Source organism: Dipodomys merriami, unplaced genomic scaffold (assembly GCF_024711535.1).
Source record: "Dipodomys merriami isolate MVZ:Mamm:240054 unplaced genomic scaffold, mDipMer1.0.p SCAF_3, whole genome shotgun sequence".
NCBI classification, from domain to species: domain Eukaryota; kingdom Metazoa; phylum Chordata; class Mammalia; order Rodentia; family Heteromyidae; genus Dipodomys; species Dipodomys merriami.
Window position 1 is genome coordinate 106,412,095 of NW_027204492.1, and position 17,095 is coordinate 106,429,189.

General features: G+C 46.3%; 1 protein-coding gene, 1 non-coding gene and 1 pseudogene across 3 annotated transcripts in view; 2 read left to right on the forward strand and 1 right to left on the reverse strand.

Moving 5' to 3' along the window:
* The window catches only part of Acot9 (acyl-CoA thioesterase 9), a 34,223-nt gene extending 23,283 nt beyond the window's left edge, over window positions 1-10,940 (forward strand). For both annotated transcript variants that reach the window (XM_070040711.1, XM_070040712.1), the window contains 7 exons: window positions 6,133-6,200; window positions 7,555-7,666; window positions 7,812-7,902; window positions 8,069-8,154; window positions 9,800-9,887; window positions 10,009-10,159; window positions 10,652-10,940. In XM_070040711.1, coding sequence (XP_069896812.1) covers window positions 6,133-6,200; window positions 7,555-7,666; window positions 7,812-7,902; window positions 8,069-8,154; window positions 9,800-9,887; window positions 10,009-10,159; window positions 10,652-10,734 — 679 coding nt within the window. In that variant the 3' untranslated portion in view covers window positions 10,735-10,940. The remainder of the gene's footprint in view (window positions 1-6,132; window positions 6,201-7,554; window positions 7,667-7,811; window positions 7,903-8,068; window positions 8,155-9,799; window positions 9,888-10,008; window positions 10,160-10,651) is intronic.
* LOC138840537 (U6 spliceosomal RNA) lies at window positions 2,596-2,692 on the reverse strand (annotated as a pseudogene).
* A 1,203-nt stretch (window positions 10,941-12,143) lies between the features above and the next one.
* Window positions 12,144-12,250, forward strand: LOC138840528 (U6 spliceosomal RNA). Its single transcript, XR_011376102.1, has one exon. It is a non-coding gene; the product is annotated as a U6 spliceosomal RNA (small nuclear RNA).
* Window positions 12,251-17,095: the final 4,845 nt, after the last annotated feature.

The window sequence follows — 17,095 nt, forward strand, 5'->3', positions numbered from 1 at the left end:
TGTTTGGCTTATTTCACTTAGTGTAATGCCCCTCTAGTTCTATCCATTTTACTGCACTTGATTGTATTTCTGTGTGTGTGTGTGTGTGTGTGTGTGTGTGTGTGTGTGTGTGTGTGTGTGTGTGTGTGTGTGTGTGTGTGTGTGTGTGTGTGTGTGTGTGTGTGTGTGTGTGTGTGTGTGTGTGTGTGTGTGTGTGTGTGTGTGTGTGTGTGCGTGCACGCATGCGTGTATATGCATGTATGTGTGTATCAGTTCTGAGGCTTTCGTGTGTCAGTTCTGAGGCTTGAACTCAGGGCCTAGTATTCATTTTTCCCTTTTTTGTTTATAACTGGCACTTTGCAACTTGAGCTGCAGCTCTACTCCAGATTTTTGCAGTTTTAATTGGAGATGAGTCTCCTGTATTTGTCCTGGGCTGGCTATGAACTGCAGTCATCAGATCTCAGCCCCTTGTGTAGCTAGGATTATAGGCATGAACCACTGGCACTTAGCTGCTCTGCCTTTTTTGTTGTTGTTGTCGGTTGTGGGGGCTGAGTGCTGTCCTAAGCCTGGGTACAGTCCCTCAGCTCTTCAGCTCAAGGCCAGCACCCTACCACTTGAGCCACAGCGCCACTTCCAGCTTTTTTCTGCTTATGTGGTGCTGAAGAATTGAACCCACAGCTTCATGCATGCGAGGCAAGCACTCTACCACTGAGCCACCTTCCCAGCCCTATTTTTGAGATAGAATTTTGCTTCTTGCCCAGGTATGCTTTTGGACCACAATGCAACCTATTGTAGGCTTCCCATCATAGTTGGATGAGAGGAACATGGTACCACACCAAGTTTCTTTTACTGAGATGGAGTCATGCAGAATTTTTGGTCTGGGCTGTCCTGGAGCGTCAATTCTTCTGCATTCAGCTAGTGATTAAGATAGTATCTTGTGCTGAGCACCTGTGGCTCATGCCTGTAAGAGGGTGTGAGATCCGAGGTTCAAAGCCAGCCCGGGCAGGAAAGTCCATGAGACTTATCTCCAATCAACCACTCAGAAAACCGGAAATGGCACTGTAGCTCAAGTGGTAGAGCGCTAGCCTTGAGCTGAAGAGCTCAGGGACAGTGCCCAGGCCTAGAGTTCAAGCCCCATGACTGACAAAAAAAAGTTATCTTGTGAACTTTTCAGCCTGGCTGGCCTCTAACTTGATCTTCCTGATCTGGACCTCTTAGGTAGCTATGATTACAGCAGTGAGCTACAGGCATCTAGCTTCAAGTATACAAATTATGCTTGATTTTATGTCTTCTGTGTATGTGTGTGGGGGTACTGGAACTTGAATTCAGGACCTCATGCTTTTGCTTGGCTTCGTTGCTCAAAACTGGTGCTCTAGCACTTGAGCCATGGTTCCACTTCGTTTTCTTCTGTAACAGTTTTAATAAAGACACCATTTATATGTCACACAGTTGAGTCATTGAAAATGTACAGTGTGAAAAAGTACAATCTTAGTGTTCATGTGTTCACAGAGCCGTACAATCTGTCTAATGTGTTGTAATCCAGCATCATTGTGTGTCCCCACTACCCTCTTAGACTTCGTATCACCAACTTGTTTCAGGTTGCATTGTTCCATTACAAGTTCCAACTCATTCATGGTACTTTCTCTCTCTCTCTCTCTCTCTCTCTCTCTCTCTCTCTCTCTCTCTCTCTCTCTCTCTCTCTCTGTCTCTCTGTCTCTCTCTCTCTCTCTGTCTCTGTCTCTCTCTCTCTCTCTCTCTCTCTCTCTCTCTCTCCCCCCCCCCCGGGCACTGTCCCTGAGCTCTTTGGTTGAAGGCTACTGCTCTACCACTTGAACCACAGCTCTATCATCACCTTCTTCTCCCTCCTTCCCTCTACTACCCCCTCCTCCCCTCTCATCCCCCCTCATCTCCTCCTCCTCCTCCTCCCTTCTTTCTTTTCCTTTTTTCTTTTTCATAGACTTTCTTGCCTGGGTTGGCTTTGAGCTTCAACCCTCAGATCTTCGCCTCCGCAGTAGGTAGGTTATAGGTATGAGCCACTGGCAGCTGGCTTTGCCTTTTGTTCTTGGATGGCCCGCTCTCCCTAATAGTGAATAAATGCTGATGGCAGTTGGATCTCCAGCCTGTGTGGGCTTGATTAAGCACAGGGCTGATTCGGCACAGGGTCACTGTGTTCCTCATGCTGTATCAGGTGCATTTCAGGGCGCACATTTTGTCTCTGTGGTGATGCTATGATCCATGTGCCTATTCAAACAATGAATTATTATTTTTTTTGTCACTCATGGGGCTTGAACCCTGGGCTTGGACGTTATCCCTCAGCTCTTCAGCTCAAGGCAAGTGTTCTATTCCTTCAGCCACAGTGCCACTTCTGGTTTCCTAGTGGTTTATTGGAGATAAGAGTCTCATGGACTTTCCTGCCCGGGCTGGCTTTGAACAGTGATCCTCAGATCTCAGCCTCCAGAGTAGCTATTATTGTTTTTTAAAAAAATCAAGTAGTTGTACAAAAGAGTTGCCATTCAACAAAAGCAGCTTATGAAAACAATGTGTTTTGGTCAGTGTTGCCTCTTTAAACATTCCTACTCCTCCCTCCCAACTTCCCCTTCCCTTCCCTTTTCTCAAAAAAATATGGACCACTTCACATTGGTGTGTCATCCTTGCTCAGGGGCCGTGCTAATCGTCAAAGCAATTTTAGTATCTGTGCTGCCAAAGCAAGCACTCAAGCAATAAATTCTTGGTTCCAGCAACATTTATGCCCAAAGGCATCCAACCTGAGAAAAGTGTGTACTTGGTGTAGGAGGGGATGTTACTCGATTGTTCTTTGTGTGGGACAGTCTGGCAGCCCATGGAAAGTCTTATGTGTCCTAGAAGCTTGATTTAGGAATCATCAATGAGGAATTTTTTTATGTAAAAATCTTCAGTTCCCTAATGTCACACATGGTGTGGCACTAAGGAGGCTTAGGCAAGAGCATTTCCAGCTTGAGACCAGTCTGGGTTACATAATGAGACCCTATCTCACAGGAAGAAAAAAGAAACATTTAAGCCAGCACCAGTAGCACATGCCTGTCATCCTAGCCATGTGTGAGGTTAATGTCAGCAGGGTTGTGGTTCCAGCCTGGGAAAGAAATGCCTGGGAAGAAGTTGGGCCTGATGGAAGCCGAAACTAGATTGGTCATGATCCAAATGAAGGCACAGGGAAGGAATTGCCATTCTATCTCAAAAGTAAGCAGAGCAAATAATGATTGGCAGTGTGGTTCAGCAGTAGAGTGCATGCTTAGCAAGCACGAGGCTATGAGTTCAAATGCCAATACTGTTCCTGCCCCGAGTTTCAAAAAGAACAGGAGGAAAATATCTTGACTAATTTGGATCTGAGGAAGGACTAATGCCCAGCTATTCCTGCTGCTCCTAGAAGCTGCTTTTCTTTCTTCCTTTTTTCTTTTTGCCAGTCCTGGGGCTTGAACTCAGGGCCTGAACATTGTCCCTGGGCTTTTGCTCAAGGCTAGCCACTCTACCAGTTGAGCTACAGTGCCACTTCCGACTTTCTCTGTGTATGTGGTATTGAGGAATCAAATCCAGGGCTTCATCCATACTAGGTAAGCACTCTACCACTAAGCCACATTCCCAGCCAGTAAGCTGCTTTTCAAACACTGATGTTATTGCTTCAAGTTGCTCTCAGAGAATGCCTTCTAACTTTCTAAACTCTATTTCAATCCTTTCCTACCCACTTGTGCTTCTATAAGTTAGTGGATTCTATCACAGCGAAGAAACTAGCTGTTTTCCTAAGTTTTTATTTTGGAGAGTAGGAAGAATGCAACAAACTCCTATATGGCCTGCACCTAAATTCACAGTTAGCAGGAAACCACATTTACCTTACTCTTTGGCATTCTGTAAATATGGGCTTGAAGTCAGGCCTAGGCACTTTTCATTCAAGGTTGGTGCTCTGTCACTTGAGCCACAACTCCATTTCAGGCTTTTTGCTGGTTAATTGGAGATAAGAATCTCTCAGACTTCTCCTGCCTAGGCTGGCTTTGAACCATGATTCTCAGATCTCAGCCTCCTGAGTAGCTAGGATAGGTATGAGCCACTGGTTCCTGTGCTTGTTATGTTTTTTGTTTTTGTTTTTGAATTTTCTGAATGGAAATCTGGGATGGTTTTACCTGTCAGTGGTTTAGCCTGTATCTCCTAAGAATAGACAACTCTCCTATATAACCTTCATGTCTTTATATTATATCTAAGAAATGTAGCTAGGCACTGGTGGCTTATCACCTTAATTCTGGCTACTCAGGAGGCTGAGATCTGGGGATCGCGGTTTGAAGACAGCCCAGGCAGGGACCCATCTCCAATTAACCACCTAAAAACTGGAAATGAAGCTGTGGCTCAAAGTGGTGGAGCATTAGCTTTGAGCAATAAAGCTCAGGGACAGTTCTCAGGCCCCGAGTTCAAGCCCTAGGACTGGCAAAAAAAACAAAAAGGAAAAAGAAACTTAATGGTAAAGCCATGATCTATTATATCATCCATATTCAGATTTCTCAACTTGTTCCTAAAATATCTTTTATACCGTTTTCTCTAGATTTCGGATCTGATGAATAATCATATATTGCATTTGATTACTGTGTTGATTTAGGGAAGGCCCCCACCATTTTCTTTTTCCGGCGCTGGTAATGGGGACTGAACTCAAGGCCTTTGGTTCTAATTTTTTGATTTAAGGCTGGTGCTCTAACATTTGAGTCACACCTCTACTTCCAGTTTTTTTGCTACATAATTGGAAATGGAATTTCTTGGATTTGTCTGCTCAGGCTGGGTTTGCACCATGATTCCCAGAGGATTATAGATGTTAGTCACCGATGCCTGGACCATTTTCTGTCTTTTAAGACATTGGCATTTCCTTTTGGTGGTATTTGCAGTTTGAAGTCAGGAACTGTGCTTGCTAACCAAGTCCCCTACCACTGAAGCCACTCGCAGTCCCTTTTTGCATTGGTAATTTTCAAGCTAGCTTCTCGATTTATACCCAGGCTGTCTTGGAATGGCAGGTATGTACCACCGCACCCAGGCATTGGTTAATGCAGAGTCTTTGTGGAACTTTTATGTTCAGGCCTGCCTTATATTGGGATCACTTGATCTCTGCCTCCAAGTAGTTGAAGTTACAGGTTTGAAGCACTGTGCCCAGCAACATTGATCTATTTTTGTATGTTTGTCTTGGTGCTTGAACTCAAGGCCTAGGTACTGTACTCTGAGCATTTTCTGCTCAGAGCTAGCATTTTGGGAGATAAGAGTTTACGGACTTTCCTGACCAGGGTGTCTTGGAACCAACATCCTCAGATCTCAGCCTCCTCAGACACTGACATTTTTGAGGACTCCTTCAAAATATTCCATAGCCCATATCTGACTGTTTCCTATAATGAGAATCAAGTTAAAATACTGGGCAAATGCCAGGATCCTTTTTATAATGTGCACTTTCTAGTGTTCTATTGCAAGAAGGCTTCCTTAATTATTTCAGTGTTCATATGTAATCAGTTAGCTTTACCTAAAATAAATAGCAAAACTGGTGGGCAGCAGGGTGCTGGTGGCTCACGCCTGTAATCCTAGCTACTAAGGAGGCTGAGATCTGAGGATCATGGTTTGAAGGCAGCCTGGACAGAAGAGTCCCTGTGAGGCCCTGACTTCCAGCTCCATGACTGCAAAAACAACCCCCCCACCAAAAAAACTAGTAGGTAGTTAGCATTTTTTGTTGTTGTTCATGGGGCTTGAACTCAGGGCCTGGGTGCTGTCCCTGAACTCTTTCTGCTCAAGGCTTACACTCTACCTCTTAGAGCCACAGCACCACTTCAATTTTCTGGTGGTTAATTGGAAATAAGAGTCTCACAGACTTTCCTGCCTGAGCTAACTTTGAACTATGATCCTCAGATCTCAGCCTCTTGAGTACTAGGATTACAGGTGTGAGCCACTGGCACTTGCTTTCAAAGCATTTTTTGGTGAAGAAGGTCACTGTATAGGTGAGGGTGGCCTGGAACTCAATGTGTAGCCCTGGCAAGCCTTGAGCTTGGGCGCTGGCTGCCTTAGTGTCCCTATTGCTGAGATGACATTTGTGTCTCATCACGCCGTGTTTAGATGATATGTCTTAAGCTGAATTGTTTTCTTTTTCTTTTCTTTTTTTTTTAGACCGGCATTTGTGAATCCACTCATCCTTGATAACCCAGAAGAGGAAGAGATCTTTAAACAAGGAGAATGTATATTAACTTGTTTATATTAATTAAATTGACCAGGCATATATTTATACTGTAGAAGAGATCATTTAAGATTTTATGTAGACTTTATGTCAAGTGTCTTATGCTAAGAATTTATTGAAATTAAAAAATACTGTATTTTTAGAACCTTGGAGTATATATTTTGAATGACTTCATTGATCAGACAGCATTCATTCATTACATGAAGTAGTTTCTCTTTTTTTTTTTGTACCAATACTGAGGCTAGAACTAAGGTTTTGGGCCTTCCCTCAGTTTTCTTTCTCGAAATTGAGAAAAAAAAAAAAAACCAGCCATACTTCCGGTTCTAGTTTTTTGGTGGCTAGTTGTAGGAAAGGGTCTCTACGACTTTGCTGCCTGGGCTGGCTTTGATCATTGATCCTCAGATCTCAGCCTCCTGAGTAGCTAAGTTTACAAGTAAGACCCACCAGCACACAGCTTGTTTTATCTTTTGAGTGTGTGTGTGTGTGTGTGTGTGTGTGTGTGTGTGTGTGTGCATAGGTGTGTGCATAGGTGTGTGCATAGGTGTGTGCTAATCCTGAGGCTTGGATTTAGGCCTAGGTTGTGTCGTTAAGCACTAGCACTAGACTAGCTCAAGGCTAGTGCTTTACCACTTATGCCACAAATCCACTTCTTTTTTTTTTGGTAGTTAATTGGAGATAAGAGTTTCACAGATTATGGGCTGGGGAGGTGGCTCAGTGGTAGAGTGCTTGCCTTGTATGCATGAGGCCCTGGGTTCGATTCATCAGCACCATATAAGCAGAAAAAGCCTTAAGTGACACTGTGGCTCAAGTGGTAGAGCGCTAGCCTTGAGCTGAAGAGCTGAGGGACAGCACCCAGGCCCAGAGTTCAGGCCCCACAACCAACAACAACAAAAAAAGTTTCACAGACTTTTCTGCTGGGACTGGATTCGAACCTTAATCCTTAAATCTCAGCCTCCTGAGTAGCGAAAGTACAGGAGTGAGCCACAGGCACTGGGCTGTTTTCTTGTTTTTAGTGAAATGGGAAATGAATCTGAATGGTTAGGCTGTTGGTCAGGGCTCTTAGATCAGGATAAAAGCCAGTGTTCACACACTAAACTGAATAATTTCCACCTGAAAAAAGAAACTCAGTGGAGAAAGGCTTGAACTCAGGGTCTGGAGCTTGCCAGACTCCTGGACTGAGCTACCATCGGTCTTGAATTTGAAATTTAATGTGGCTTTTGCAGCCTTCTCTTAGAGGGTGTTAAAATTCAGAAATACTGAGTTGTGTAGGTTGTAAAGCACTGCAGGTCAGGCCCTGTGGGGGATTGTGGCTTGTGGCTTTCGGGATCCTCATTTCTCATTCTCTCATGGGCCAGTGAACAAGGGGAGAAGGATCTCCATGAGCTCCATTTCTTTACTGAAAATGGCTCCTGACGCTGATGAGCGGAACACCATCCACGACATGTTTCTCAGCACGCTGGATCCCAAGTAAGTGAGGATGGTGAGGATGGACAGTTGGAAGAGGATTGGCATGCCCCCCTGCCTGAGTATATTGGGAGTTGTTTGCAAATGTTTTCCTTCTCAATGCAGAAAATATACTGTTAACAGCGTTTAATTCACCTCCATTGTACAGGACTATAAGCTTTCAGAGTCGCATTTTGCCCCCTAATGCAGTGTGGATGGAGGATACAAAATTGAAGAGCTTGGACATCTGTCACCCTCAGGTAATTAGGAATTGGTGGGGAATTTTTTGAGTAGGCCAGCTCACATTCATATTTGTCTCAATGCACTGCACCAACTAACCTTTTTTCTATGGTATCATTAATTCCTTTATTTTGTATTCCATAGCAGTTGCAAGTTGGTATATATTAATACTTTTTATATCTGTAGGAGCGGAACATTTTCAATCGGATCTTTGGTGGTTTTATTATGAGGAAAGCATATGAGCTGGCATGGGCTACTGCTTGTAGCTTTGGGTGAGTGAGATTTAAGGCAATTTATATCATTCCACTGATATTTGGAGCCAGCTTTGTGCTTTGTTGTGTTTAGAAATAATGTTATCTGTGTAACTATGGATTTCTGTGTCTATATCTATCTTTGTTTCATCCATCCCATCCATCCCATTCATCTAACCCATTCACTTATCCATCTAGGGGCCTTATGCATTTTAGGTAGCCCTCTACCTCTGAGCTACATCTCCACTCTAGGAATATATTATTTTTTAAGTAAGTGACATACTCATACAAGTTGGGCTTGACTTTCATTCTTGACTACTGTTGCCCTGACTTTATAAGTTAGTACACTAAAGACCTACTGAGGTCTTAGCATGGTGGCACATACCTATAATCCCAGATACTTGGGAGTAGAGATTGGATGATATGATTCCAAGGCCAGCCCAGGCATAAAGGTAGTGTGGCCCACCTCCCCCAACAGTGCAACCTACAAGTGGGCATGTTGCACATGCTGTGGTCCCAGTTGCTGGAAGACAGAGAAGGATCACACTCTAAGGCTGGCACCAGGCAGAAAGTACAAGACTCTATCCAGAGTAACTGAAGTGAAAAAAGAGGGGGGGGGCTGATATGCGGATAAAGTAAGAGCACACTTGCCTAGAATGCACAAGGCTCTGAGTCTAAAGCCCAGTGCACCCCCTCCTTCAGAAAAACCTACTGAAGGGCTGGGAAGGTGGCTCAGTGGTAGAGTGCTTGCCTTGCATGCCTGAGGCTCTGGGTTCGATTCCCAGCACCACATAAGCAAAAAAAGAAAAAAGCTGGAAGTGGCGCTGTGGCTCAAGTGGTAGAGCACTAGCCTTGAGCTGAAGAGCTGAGGGACAGTGCCCAGGCCCAGAGTTCAGGCCCCATGACCGGACCCCCCCCCCCCAAAAAAAAAGAAAAACCTGAGAGAAATCGCTGATACTATATATAAAGGGAAGAGAGAGTGATTCAGGGCCTTATGTGGTCACAGCAGCATTGCTTAATTGTCACTGATGTGATCCTTTGATTTTTGCCAGTCCTGGGGCTTGAACTCAGGGCCTGGGCACTGTCTTTGAGCTTCTTCTGCTCGAGACTAGCACTCTACCACTTGAGCCGCAGCGCCACTTCTGGCTTTTTGTGTGTATGTGGTACTGAGGAATGGAACCCAGGGCTTCATGCATGCTAGGCAAGCACTCTACCACTAAGCCACATTCCCAGCTCCTGATATGATCCTCCCTCCCTCCCATCCCCTCTCTCCTCTCTCCCCCCTGTCTCTCTCCCTCTCTCTCCCTACCCCCCCTCGTGTCCTGGGGCTTGAACTCAGGGCCTTGACACTATTAGCTTTTCTGCTCAAGGCTGACACTACCGACTAAAGCCACACCTGTACTTGGAGCTTTTTACTGACTAAGTGGAGCTAACGATCTCTTGGATTTATCTGCTCAGGCTGGCTTTGAGCCAGGATCCTAAGATCTCAGCCGCCCGGGTATCTAGGATTACATGCGTGGGCCCTTGGCACCCTGTCATTTCTTCCTTCACTAATTTCTTTTTTTTTGGGGGGGTGTCATTTTATTTTGCTTAAGCTGTTTGTTAGGGAGAAAAGTTTGAGATTATCTGAATTTTGCACCAGTTAAAATTTTTCCTTCTCCAACAGAGGTTCCAGACCATTTGTGGTGACAGTAGATGACATCATGTTCCAGAAACCTGTGGAAGTGGGCTCGCTGCTCTTTCTTTCCTCTCAGGTGAGTGTGTGCTGAGAAATGGCATTTGCTTCTCCTTTGGGCTTAGAAGGAAGCTGTTTGTGTTCTAAAGCCACTATTTTGACTTATAGCTCTTTTTCCCTTCCTTACTGCAATCTATTAGGTCTGCTTTACTCAGAACAATTATATTCAAGTCCGAGTGCATAGTGAAGTGGCCTCTCTTCACAATAAAGAACACATGACCACCAACGTCTTTCACTTTACATTCATATCACAAAATGAGGTGCCCTTGGTTTTCCCCAGAACATATGGAGGTAAGCAGTGGCTATTGCTTCTCCCTAATGTAAAGACATTTTTTTTTTGTAGTATGCATGATGGGACCCAGTGCCTCATGCATACTTAGACATACACTCTATCACTGAGCTATATACCCAACCCTCTTTTAAATTGTTATAGCAAGTGCATCCATTTTAGAGCATGAATTTAGATTTGCTTTCGCACTATTGCAGCCTTGAAGGCTCATGAGGTCCTGTGGCCTCAGTTGACTGTCGCTGCTCTGCTCAGCCAGCTGTGGCAGAAAAGGCTCCAGCTCCAAGCAACCAGGGGTGGTGGAGGACTAGGCCTGCTGAAGGAAAAGGATGGGAATCCAGGCTTGCTTGCTCCGCAAGGCCCCCAGCCCAGCCCTGTGTTCCCATTGCTGGGTTTTCATGTTCATTGCTGCCCCAGGGGTCCTAAATAGTTACTTAGTTTGAATGATTATCTAAGGTGCTTCCATTGTCTCTAGGGTTGTCTTTCTTGTGTTTCAGAGTCCATGTTGTATTTAGATGGGCAGCGGCATTTCCTCTCCATGAGTGCCCCAGTGAAAAAGGACTACCTCGTGGAGCCCTAGGAACACCTCACCTGTTACACACCAGCCCTCCATTGGCAATGACCTCTAATGCCTGCTGAAGGCCTGAGCAAGTTGTGTTGCTTTTAGCATCCTCCATAGAGGAGAAGGTGTCAGTGGGTAGGATGACCAGAAAGGCAGAAAAGAGAGTGACTGGATGGGCTGAGGTGTGCATGAGCAATTAAGAAATAAATAACTTCCAAACTAGATTAATTGTGAACCTCCTGTGTTGACTCCCCCCCCCCCACTACATCTGCTAAGAAATGAGGGGGAACGGCTCTTCATACACACATATTTTTGTCTTATTTTGCAGATGTCAGTACACAGAGTTTTTGGTCAGGGCATTTGGTTGCCTTTTTTGTAGTTCTGGGGATTGAACTGAGGGCCTTGTAAACATTTAGGTTATGCCTCCCAGAACCCCCTTTTTGATTCTTTGGTGTTGAGTCATAAGTAGCTAACTTTCCCTGGCCAGCCCTCAGATTTTAGAACATCTTGCCTCTGCCTCCTGAGTAATTGGGATTACAGGATGAACCACCAGCACCCAGCTCTCTGATGATGCACACCTACAACATGTTGTATCTATTTTAGGCTTCCAGCCATAGGTGGAATGACAGGTACAAACCACCACACCCAGCTCCTTCTACTGAGATGTCTCACGGATTTTCTGCCTTGGCTGGCCTGGAACTGTTCATATCAGCTTCCCATGTAGCTAGAATGATATAGGCACATACCACCACACCCAAGTATTAGTTGAAAAGGGTTCTTGGACCACTGACTGATTCTCCACATATCAGTCTCCCAAGTAGATAGGATTAGAGGTGTGAGCTACTAGCATCCGGGTGTGGTTTTAATTTTTAATATTTTTTAAACAATTTAAGATGATGAAATAGCACAATAATGTACAATTGGCTTCTGGAGTATTAGTATTCTGTCCCTTTCCATTAAAGAATAGATGAGAACTCTATTGTTTTTAATGATTTTAATTTCAGATTCTCCACCTCTGTACAGCTTCTGTAGTCTCTAAAAATGAACATTTTCATCCTTTATTACCAAAATAAGAAAACAAAGTAGCAGTATACTCTGATAGTGAACATAAAACTTGATAGTTTCTAACAGAAAGGCATCTATTTATCTTGCTGGGTGCCAGTCTCACACCTGTAATCCTAGCTACTCAGCAGGCTAAGATCTGAGGATGGCACTTTGAAGCCAGCCCAGGCAGGAACGTCTGTGAGACTGTTATCTCCAGTTAACCACCAGAACAACAGAAGTGGCTCTGTGGCTTAAAGGCATAGAGAACTAGCTTTGAGTGAAAAAGTTCAGGGACAGCATCCAGGTCCTGAGCTCAAGCCTGACCACCACCACCAAAAAAAAAAAAAAACCAGAAAAAGAAAAAAATGTTAAAACCAATTTTAGTGCTCTCTTCGGCAGCACATGTACTAAAAATTGGAATGATACAGAGAAGATTACATAGGCAATGCGAAAGGATGACACGCAAATTTGTGAAGCATTCCATAAAAAAAAAAAACAGTTTTAGTCAGGAAGTCTCCCCAGTTAAATAAATTCTATATATACTGCAGTATAAGCTGTTTTTATCTTCGTGAATGTTTACTTAGACAGCTTTTAATTTAAGGACTTACTGCAATATTAATCCTAAAACATAAAGTGAAATTAGAAAAATAAGACAGTTCTTTTTGTTTGATAAGTTTGTGCTTAGACTTCATATCTCCCCAGTTATTAATGAGAGGGCAATTAACCTTTATCGAGAAAGGGCAAACCAAAATTTGACTTAGCATCAGAGCGGGAAGGCTTGCCGAGCATATGCAGAAGCTCTGGGTTTGGATCTTTGCTCCACTGAATATGTAGCATCAGCATTGTCTGCCATTATGTTCACAATGATGAACAATTTCAGTGGCAAAATTCAAGCAAAAAAGCCGTAATGACACTAAAACTTTGACAAATGCAAGCTACAATTAGATCCAGGACCTTTTATTTTTTAAAATTAAGTTTCACAAAATAAGACACTGCCTTGTAATTTCACTTTCCAGGCAAGACAGGGAAAAACCAAAGTCTGTCTGCCTCTCTGTCTATGTGTCTATGTATCTATGTATTTTTCTAATCTATGTATGTTTTCTATCATTTCTATAATCTATCATCTATGCATCTATCCTGTAAATGTATTTTATGTCTTATCATTTCTACCATTTTTATCATCTGTCTGTCATCTAAGGGTCATCTATCTATATACGCATCTCTCTGTCTTTCATCCCTTGAGACAGGGTCTCACTGTGTAGTCTGGACTGGCTTGGGACTCGACTCCTTTTGCCTCTGCCTCTAGGATTACAGGCATGTACCATCAAGCCCAGTTCCCGTATATTTGTCTATATACAGAAGTCATTGCCAATATAAATACTACAATGAAGTAAATGTGGTTGTTTTGGGTTCCTTAATATAAGATAATGTGACATAACTCTCCTATAGTATATTGTGCTTTGAAAATATTATTAGTGGCGACAGGTATCTAACATACAGCTTGGTGCATGCACGTCCACTTAAGACATGAACAAATAATTCATGACCTAGGGAGCGGGAGACCCCTTAAGAAGTTCTCCAATACATTTTTCAATTTATTTCAACTGTCAGACTTAGTTCATTCAACCCAGCTACTCCCAGAACAGCCAAAACAACCGTTAATATTAGAAAGGAACACACATATATTCTTTTGTGGACTCATACTGCCCTTTAAAGACGATTAAGTTTAGCTCTGTGTGGTGGAGCAGCCTGCAGACATGTCAGCACTGCAGAGGGTGACACTGGAGGATGAACCATGCAGATTGTGTTACATAAGGAGGCCTGGTCTTACAAGGCCAAAGCCCCCCAACTCTGCCCCTCCCATACACAAAGGCTTGGCAACAATGGCTCATGCCTGTAGTCCTAGCTGCGCAGGAGTCTCAGATGTAAGAATCCAGGATTGTAGGTAGCCAGGGTTGGAAGTTCCATGACAGTCTTCTCTCTTGCCATCAAAATGATGAAAGTGGAGTAAGGGCTCAACTAGTAGGCAGTGGCCTTGAGCCAAAAAGCTTAGAGACAGAGCTTAGAGCCTGGGTGGAAGCCTCAGGTTCAACACATTCACACTCCAAAACCGCCCAAACCATCCTCCTCAACAAACCCCAGCAACAGCTCCAAAATAGATAAGTATGTCTACCGGACATGGCAATTTTCTAAACATTTAAGGACGCATGTTTAAAGATTTGTCTCAAATTGAACAGACAGCTTCACCACTGGGTTGTAAAGCACACATTAGCCATGCATCCCTTTGCGATCCTCTGGAACACTTGGCAAATACTCTTGTATGAACTAGGAAGCTGTACCAAAGGGGCATTTTGGGGATATTAATTGTCTATGGAGGCTTCCACTGGATCTGAGTTGCGTGTTGATGGTGTTCGCTTCTCAAATGCTACTAGTTTATGTCTTAAAAGGTTGCCCTGTTGGCCTTTCTCAGCACCAGTCTCTCACCGTCGGGAGGAGAGAACTTGGCTGGCAGCAGGTACTCATCCCTGACCATTTGTAGTAACTTTTCACGATCCAGCTGCTTGTGAAGTTGCAAGGCGAACACCCCGTCCGGTCCTCGCTGTCCCTGTGGGTCGCTGTTGCTGTGGTTGCTGTTTCTGTTCTGAAGCTGGCTGCTTTGGCGTGACCGTGGGGAAGGTGATGGTTACCTGTGGACCTGGTGCAGTTTGGGGAGTGATGTCACTTCCCAGCTGGCCGCTGGGCATGGACGCCTCATTGCGCTTGCGCGGGGGTCGCACTCACGCTCAGTGCGGGTCACACTGGCACTCAGCTGTGGCGCTGGCAGCTTTTGGCGCCCCAGGACGCACAGTGGCCTCTAGGCCAGAGCCGAGAACCTGGGGTTCGAGTCTAGTCAACAGGACACGTAATTGTTTACGCAAGGCATTTGGTGCGCCTTGACCTCGGCCTTGAGGGCCCCATGGCGCCGGGCCTGCGGGAGCCCCTGCCCCAGGTGGCTGTGGCCTTGGTTTTTGCAGCTCGGGTTGGAGGTCTGGAGTCGGCGGCGGCGGCGAGTTCGGTTCCCGCCTCGAGGCGGCTTGCCCCTGGGGGCCGGGTGGAGGCGGCCGCGGGCTGGGCTCGAGCAGCAGCGAGGGAGGCAGCGCCTCCTTGGGCGGCTTTTCCACGTGCTTTACTTTGGTCTTGTGTTTCTTGGCCCCGGGCCCCACCTTTCTAGAATGTTCCTCGGAGGTGGAAGCGGCTCCCACAGGGCGGGGCTGCCTCAGTTTTTGCCGCATGTCCCGCCGCAGCTGGTCGCCGCGCGCCGCCGCCTCCTCCTCCCGCTCGCGCGCCAGCAGCTTGTGGATGTAGTCGAGGCTCGCCCGGCTCTCCTCCTCCTGCCTGGCCCGCAGCTCGGCCTCCATCTTGCGCACCTCCTGCTCGTACTCCCGCCGCAGCTCCCCGGGCGCGCTGATCACGCGCACGGGCTGACTGTGGGCCGCGGCGCCCGCGGCGTCGTCCGTGCTGACGTGGCCCGCCAGCCTGGCGCGGCACTCGCGCGGGTAGCGCGCCTGGATCTCCTCCCACAGCTCCGCGTTGACCAGCGCGCCGCGGCGCCTGTGGTGTCGCGCCCACGAGGAGATCCAGGCGCGGCAGAAGGGACACCTCAAGCTCGCCTTCTCCACCGACGCCTGGAAGCACGGCTTGCACAGCGTGTGCCGGCACGGCAGCGTCACGGGCTCCACCAGGATCTCCAGGCAGATGTGGCACTGGAAGTCCGCCAGGGACGGGGTCACCCCATGACATTGTGCCATGTCGAGTCCCGTCGTTGGGGGGGGGGGACGCTGGTCAGGCTGAGGCCCTGCCAAGGGGGAGGTCGAGGCCCAGTGAGGCCCTGCGCCGGCTGAGGCGCTGCTGTGCTGCAGCTGAGGCGCTGCCTACCACAGAAAAGGAGCGCGAGAAGCAGGCTCACGTGCACTTCCGGTGGGGTGTCAGGTGACCCCCAGACATTCTGTGGCCAGACACTCCTGGTTGCTCTTCACTTCCGTTCGCCCCCTCCCCGCCCCTTGGCTGAGCAGTTAGACCTGGGCTTGTGGAGGAAAGTGGATTTTGAATTGAGGGGCTGGGAAGGTGGCTCAGTGGTAGAGCGCTTGCCTTGCATGCATGAGGCCCTGGGTTCGATTCCTCAGCAAACACATAAGCAGAAAGAGCCGGAAGTGGCGCTGTGGCTCAAGTGGTAGAGCGCTAAGAAGCTCAGGACAGTGTTGACACGCTTGAGTTCAAGCCCCAGGACTGGCAAAAATAAAATCTAATGGAGGAACCTGGGCTCAGAGTAATGTTTTTTAGTATTAGCAACGCGTGGGTTCCTTGGTGTGTGGGGGAAGTTACGGGTGTTTGAACTCAAGAACTGTTTCTTAGGTTTTGCTCAGGGTCAGAGCTGGGTGGTCGAGGCAGGGTCAGGGCCCCTCTGTGGCGCAGGTAGACGATGGAAGCCGGCATGATGGAAGCCGGGATGCGGGCTCAAGGGCACGTTCTGTGGGGTGTAGTGTTGCCCTTTTGACCCCAGACTCGGGGCGTCTTAACATTCCAGAATTTCCTTCACTCCCTGCATGCACTCCACCTCCTTTCTTTGCTGGCATTTATACCTGTGATTTGGGAGGAAAGTTAAAACTGGTTTTTTTTGCCCGTCATGGGGCCTGAACTCTGGGCCTGGGCACTGTCCCTCAGCTCTTCAGCTCATAGGCTAGCACTCTACCACTTGAGCCACAGTGCCCATTTCTAGCTTTTTCTGCTTATGTGGTGCTGAAGAATCAAACTCAGGGCCTCATGCAAGGCAAGCACTCTACCGCTGAGCCACCTTCCCAGCCCCCAAAACAGTTGTTAAAATTTTTGAATTGAGTAACTTGGGCTCAAAATAGTATTTTTATTACCAACACATAGGTTCATTTTTGTGTGTGAGGTTACTGTCACTTGAACTCAAGAACTGTCCTGTTTTGCTCAGGGTCAGAGCTCTACCACTTGAGATAGAACTCCACTTCTGACCTTTTGCCATTGAGATGAGCCTCACACTTTTTCTCAAGCTGGTTTCAGATTTTGATATTCCCATCCCAGCCTTCTGAGTGCAAACTTTGCAACCATGAGGCACGGGCAGCCGTTATGTAAATTTTAATTTTAAGGGATATAAAGCCAGTGTCTTATTACTCATGGCCAGGCATTTGCTCAGGCCTAATTGATTCCCGCTTATTATGCTGAGATGGATAAGGCTCCATTATAAAGGTTGCTCAAACAAACCGTTAACCAAGTTGTCTCAGCAAACAAGTATGTTAGTACACAGTTATAAACAAGGTTGGTGGGAGCTCCA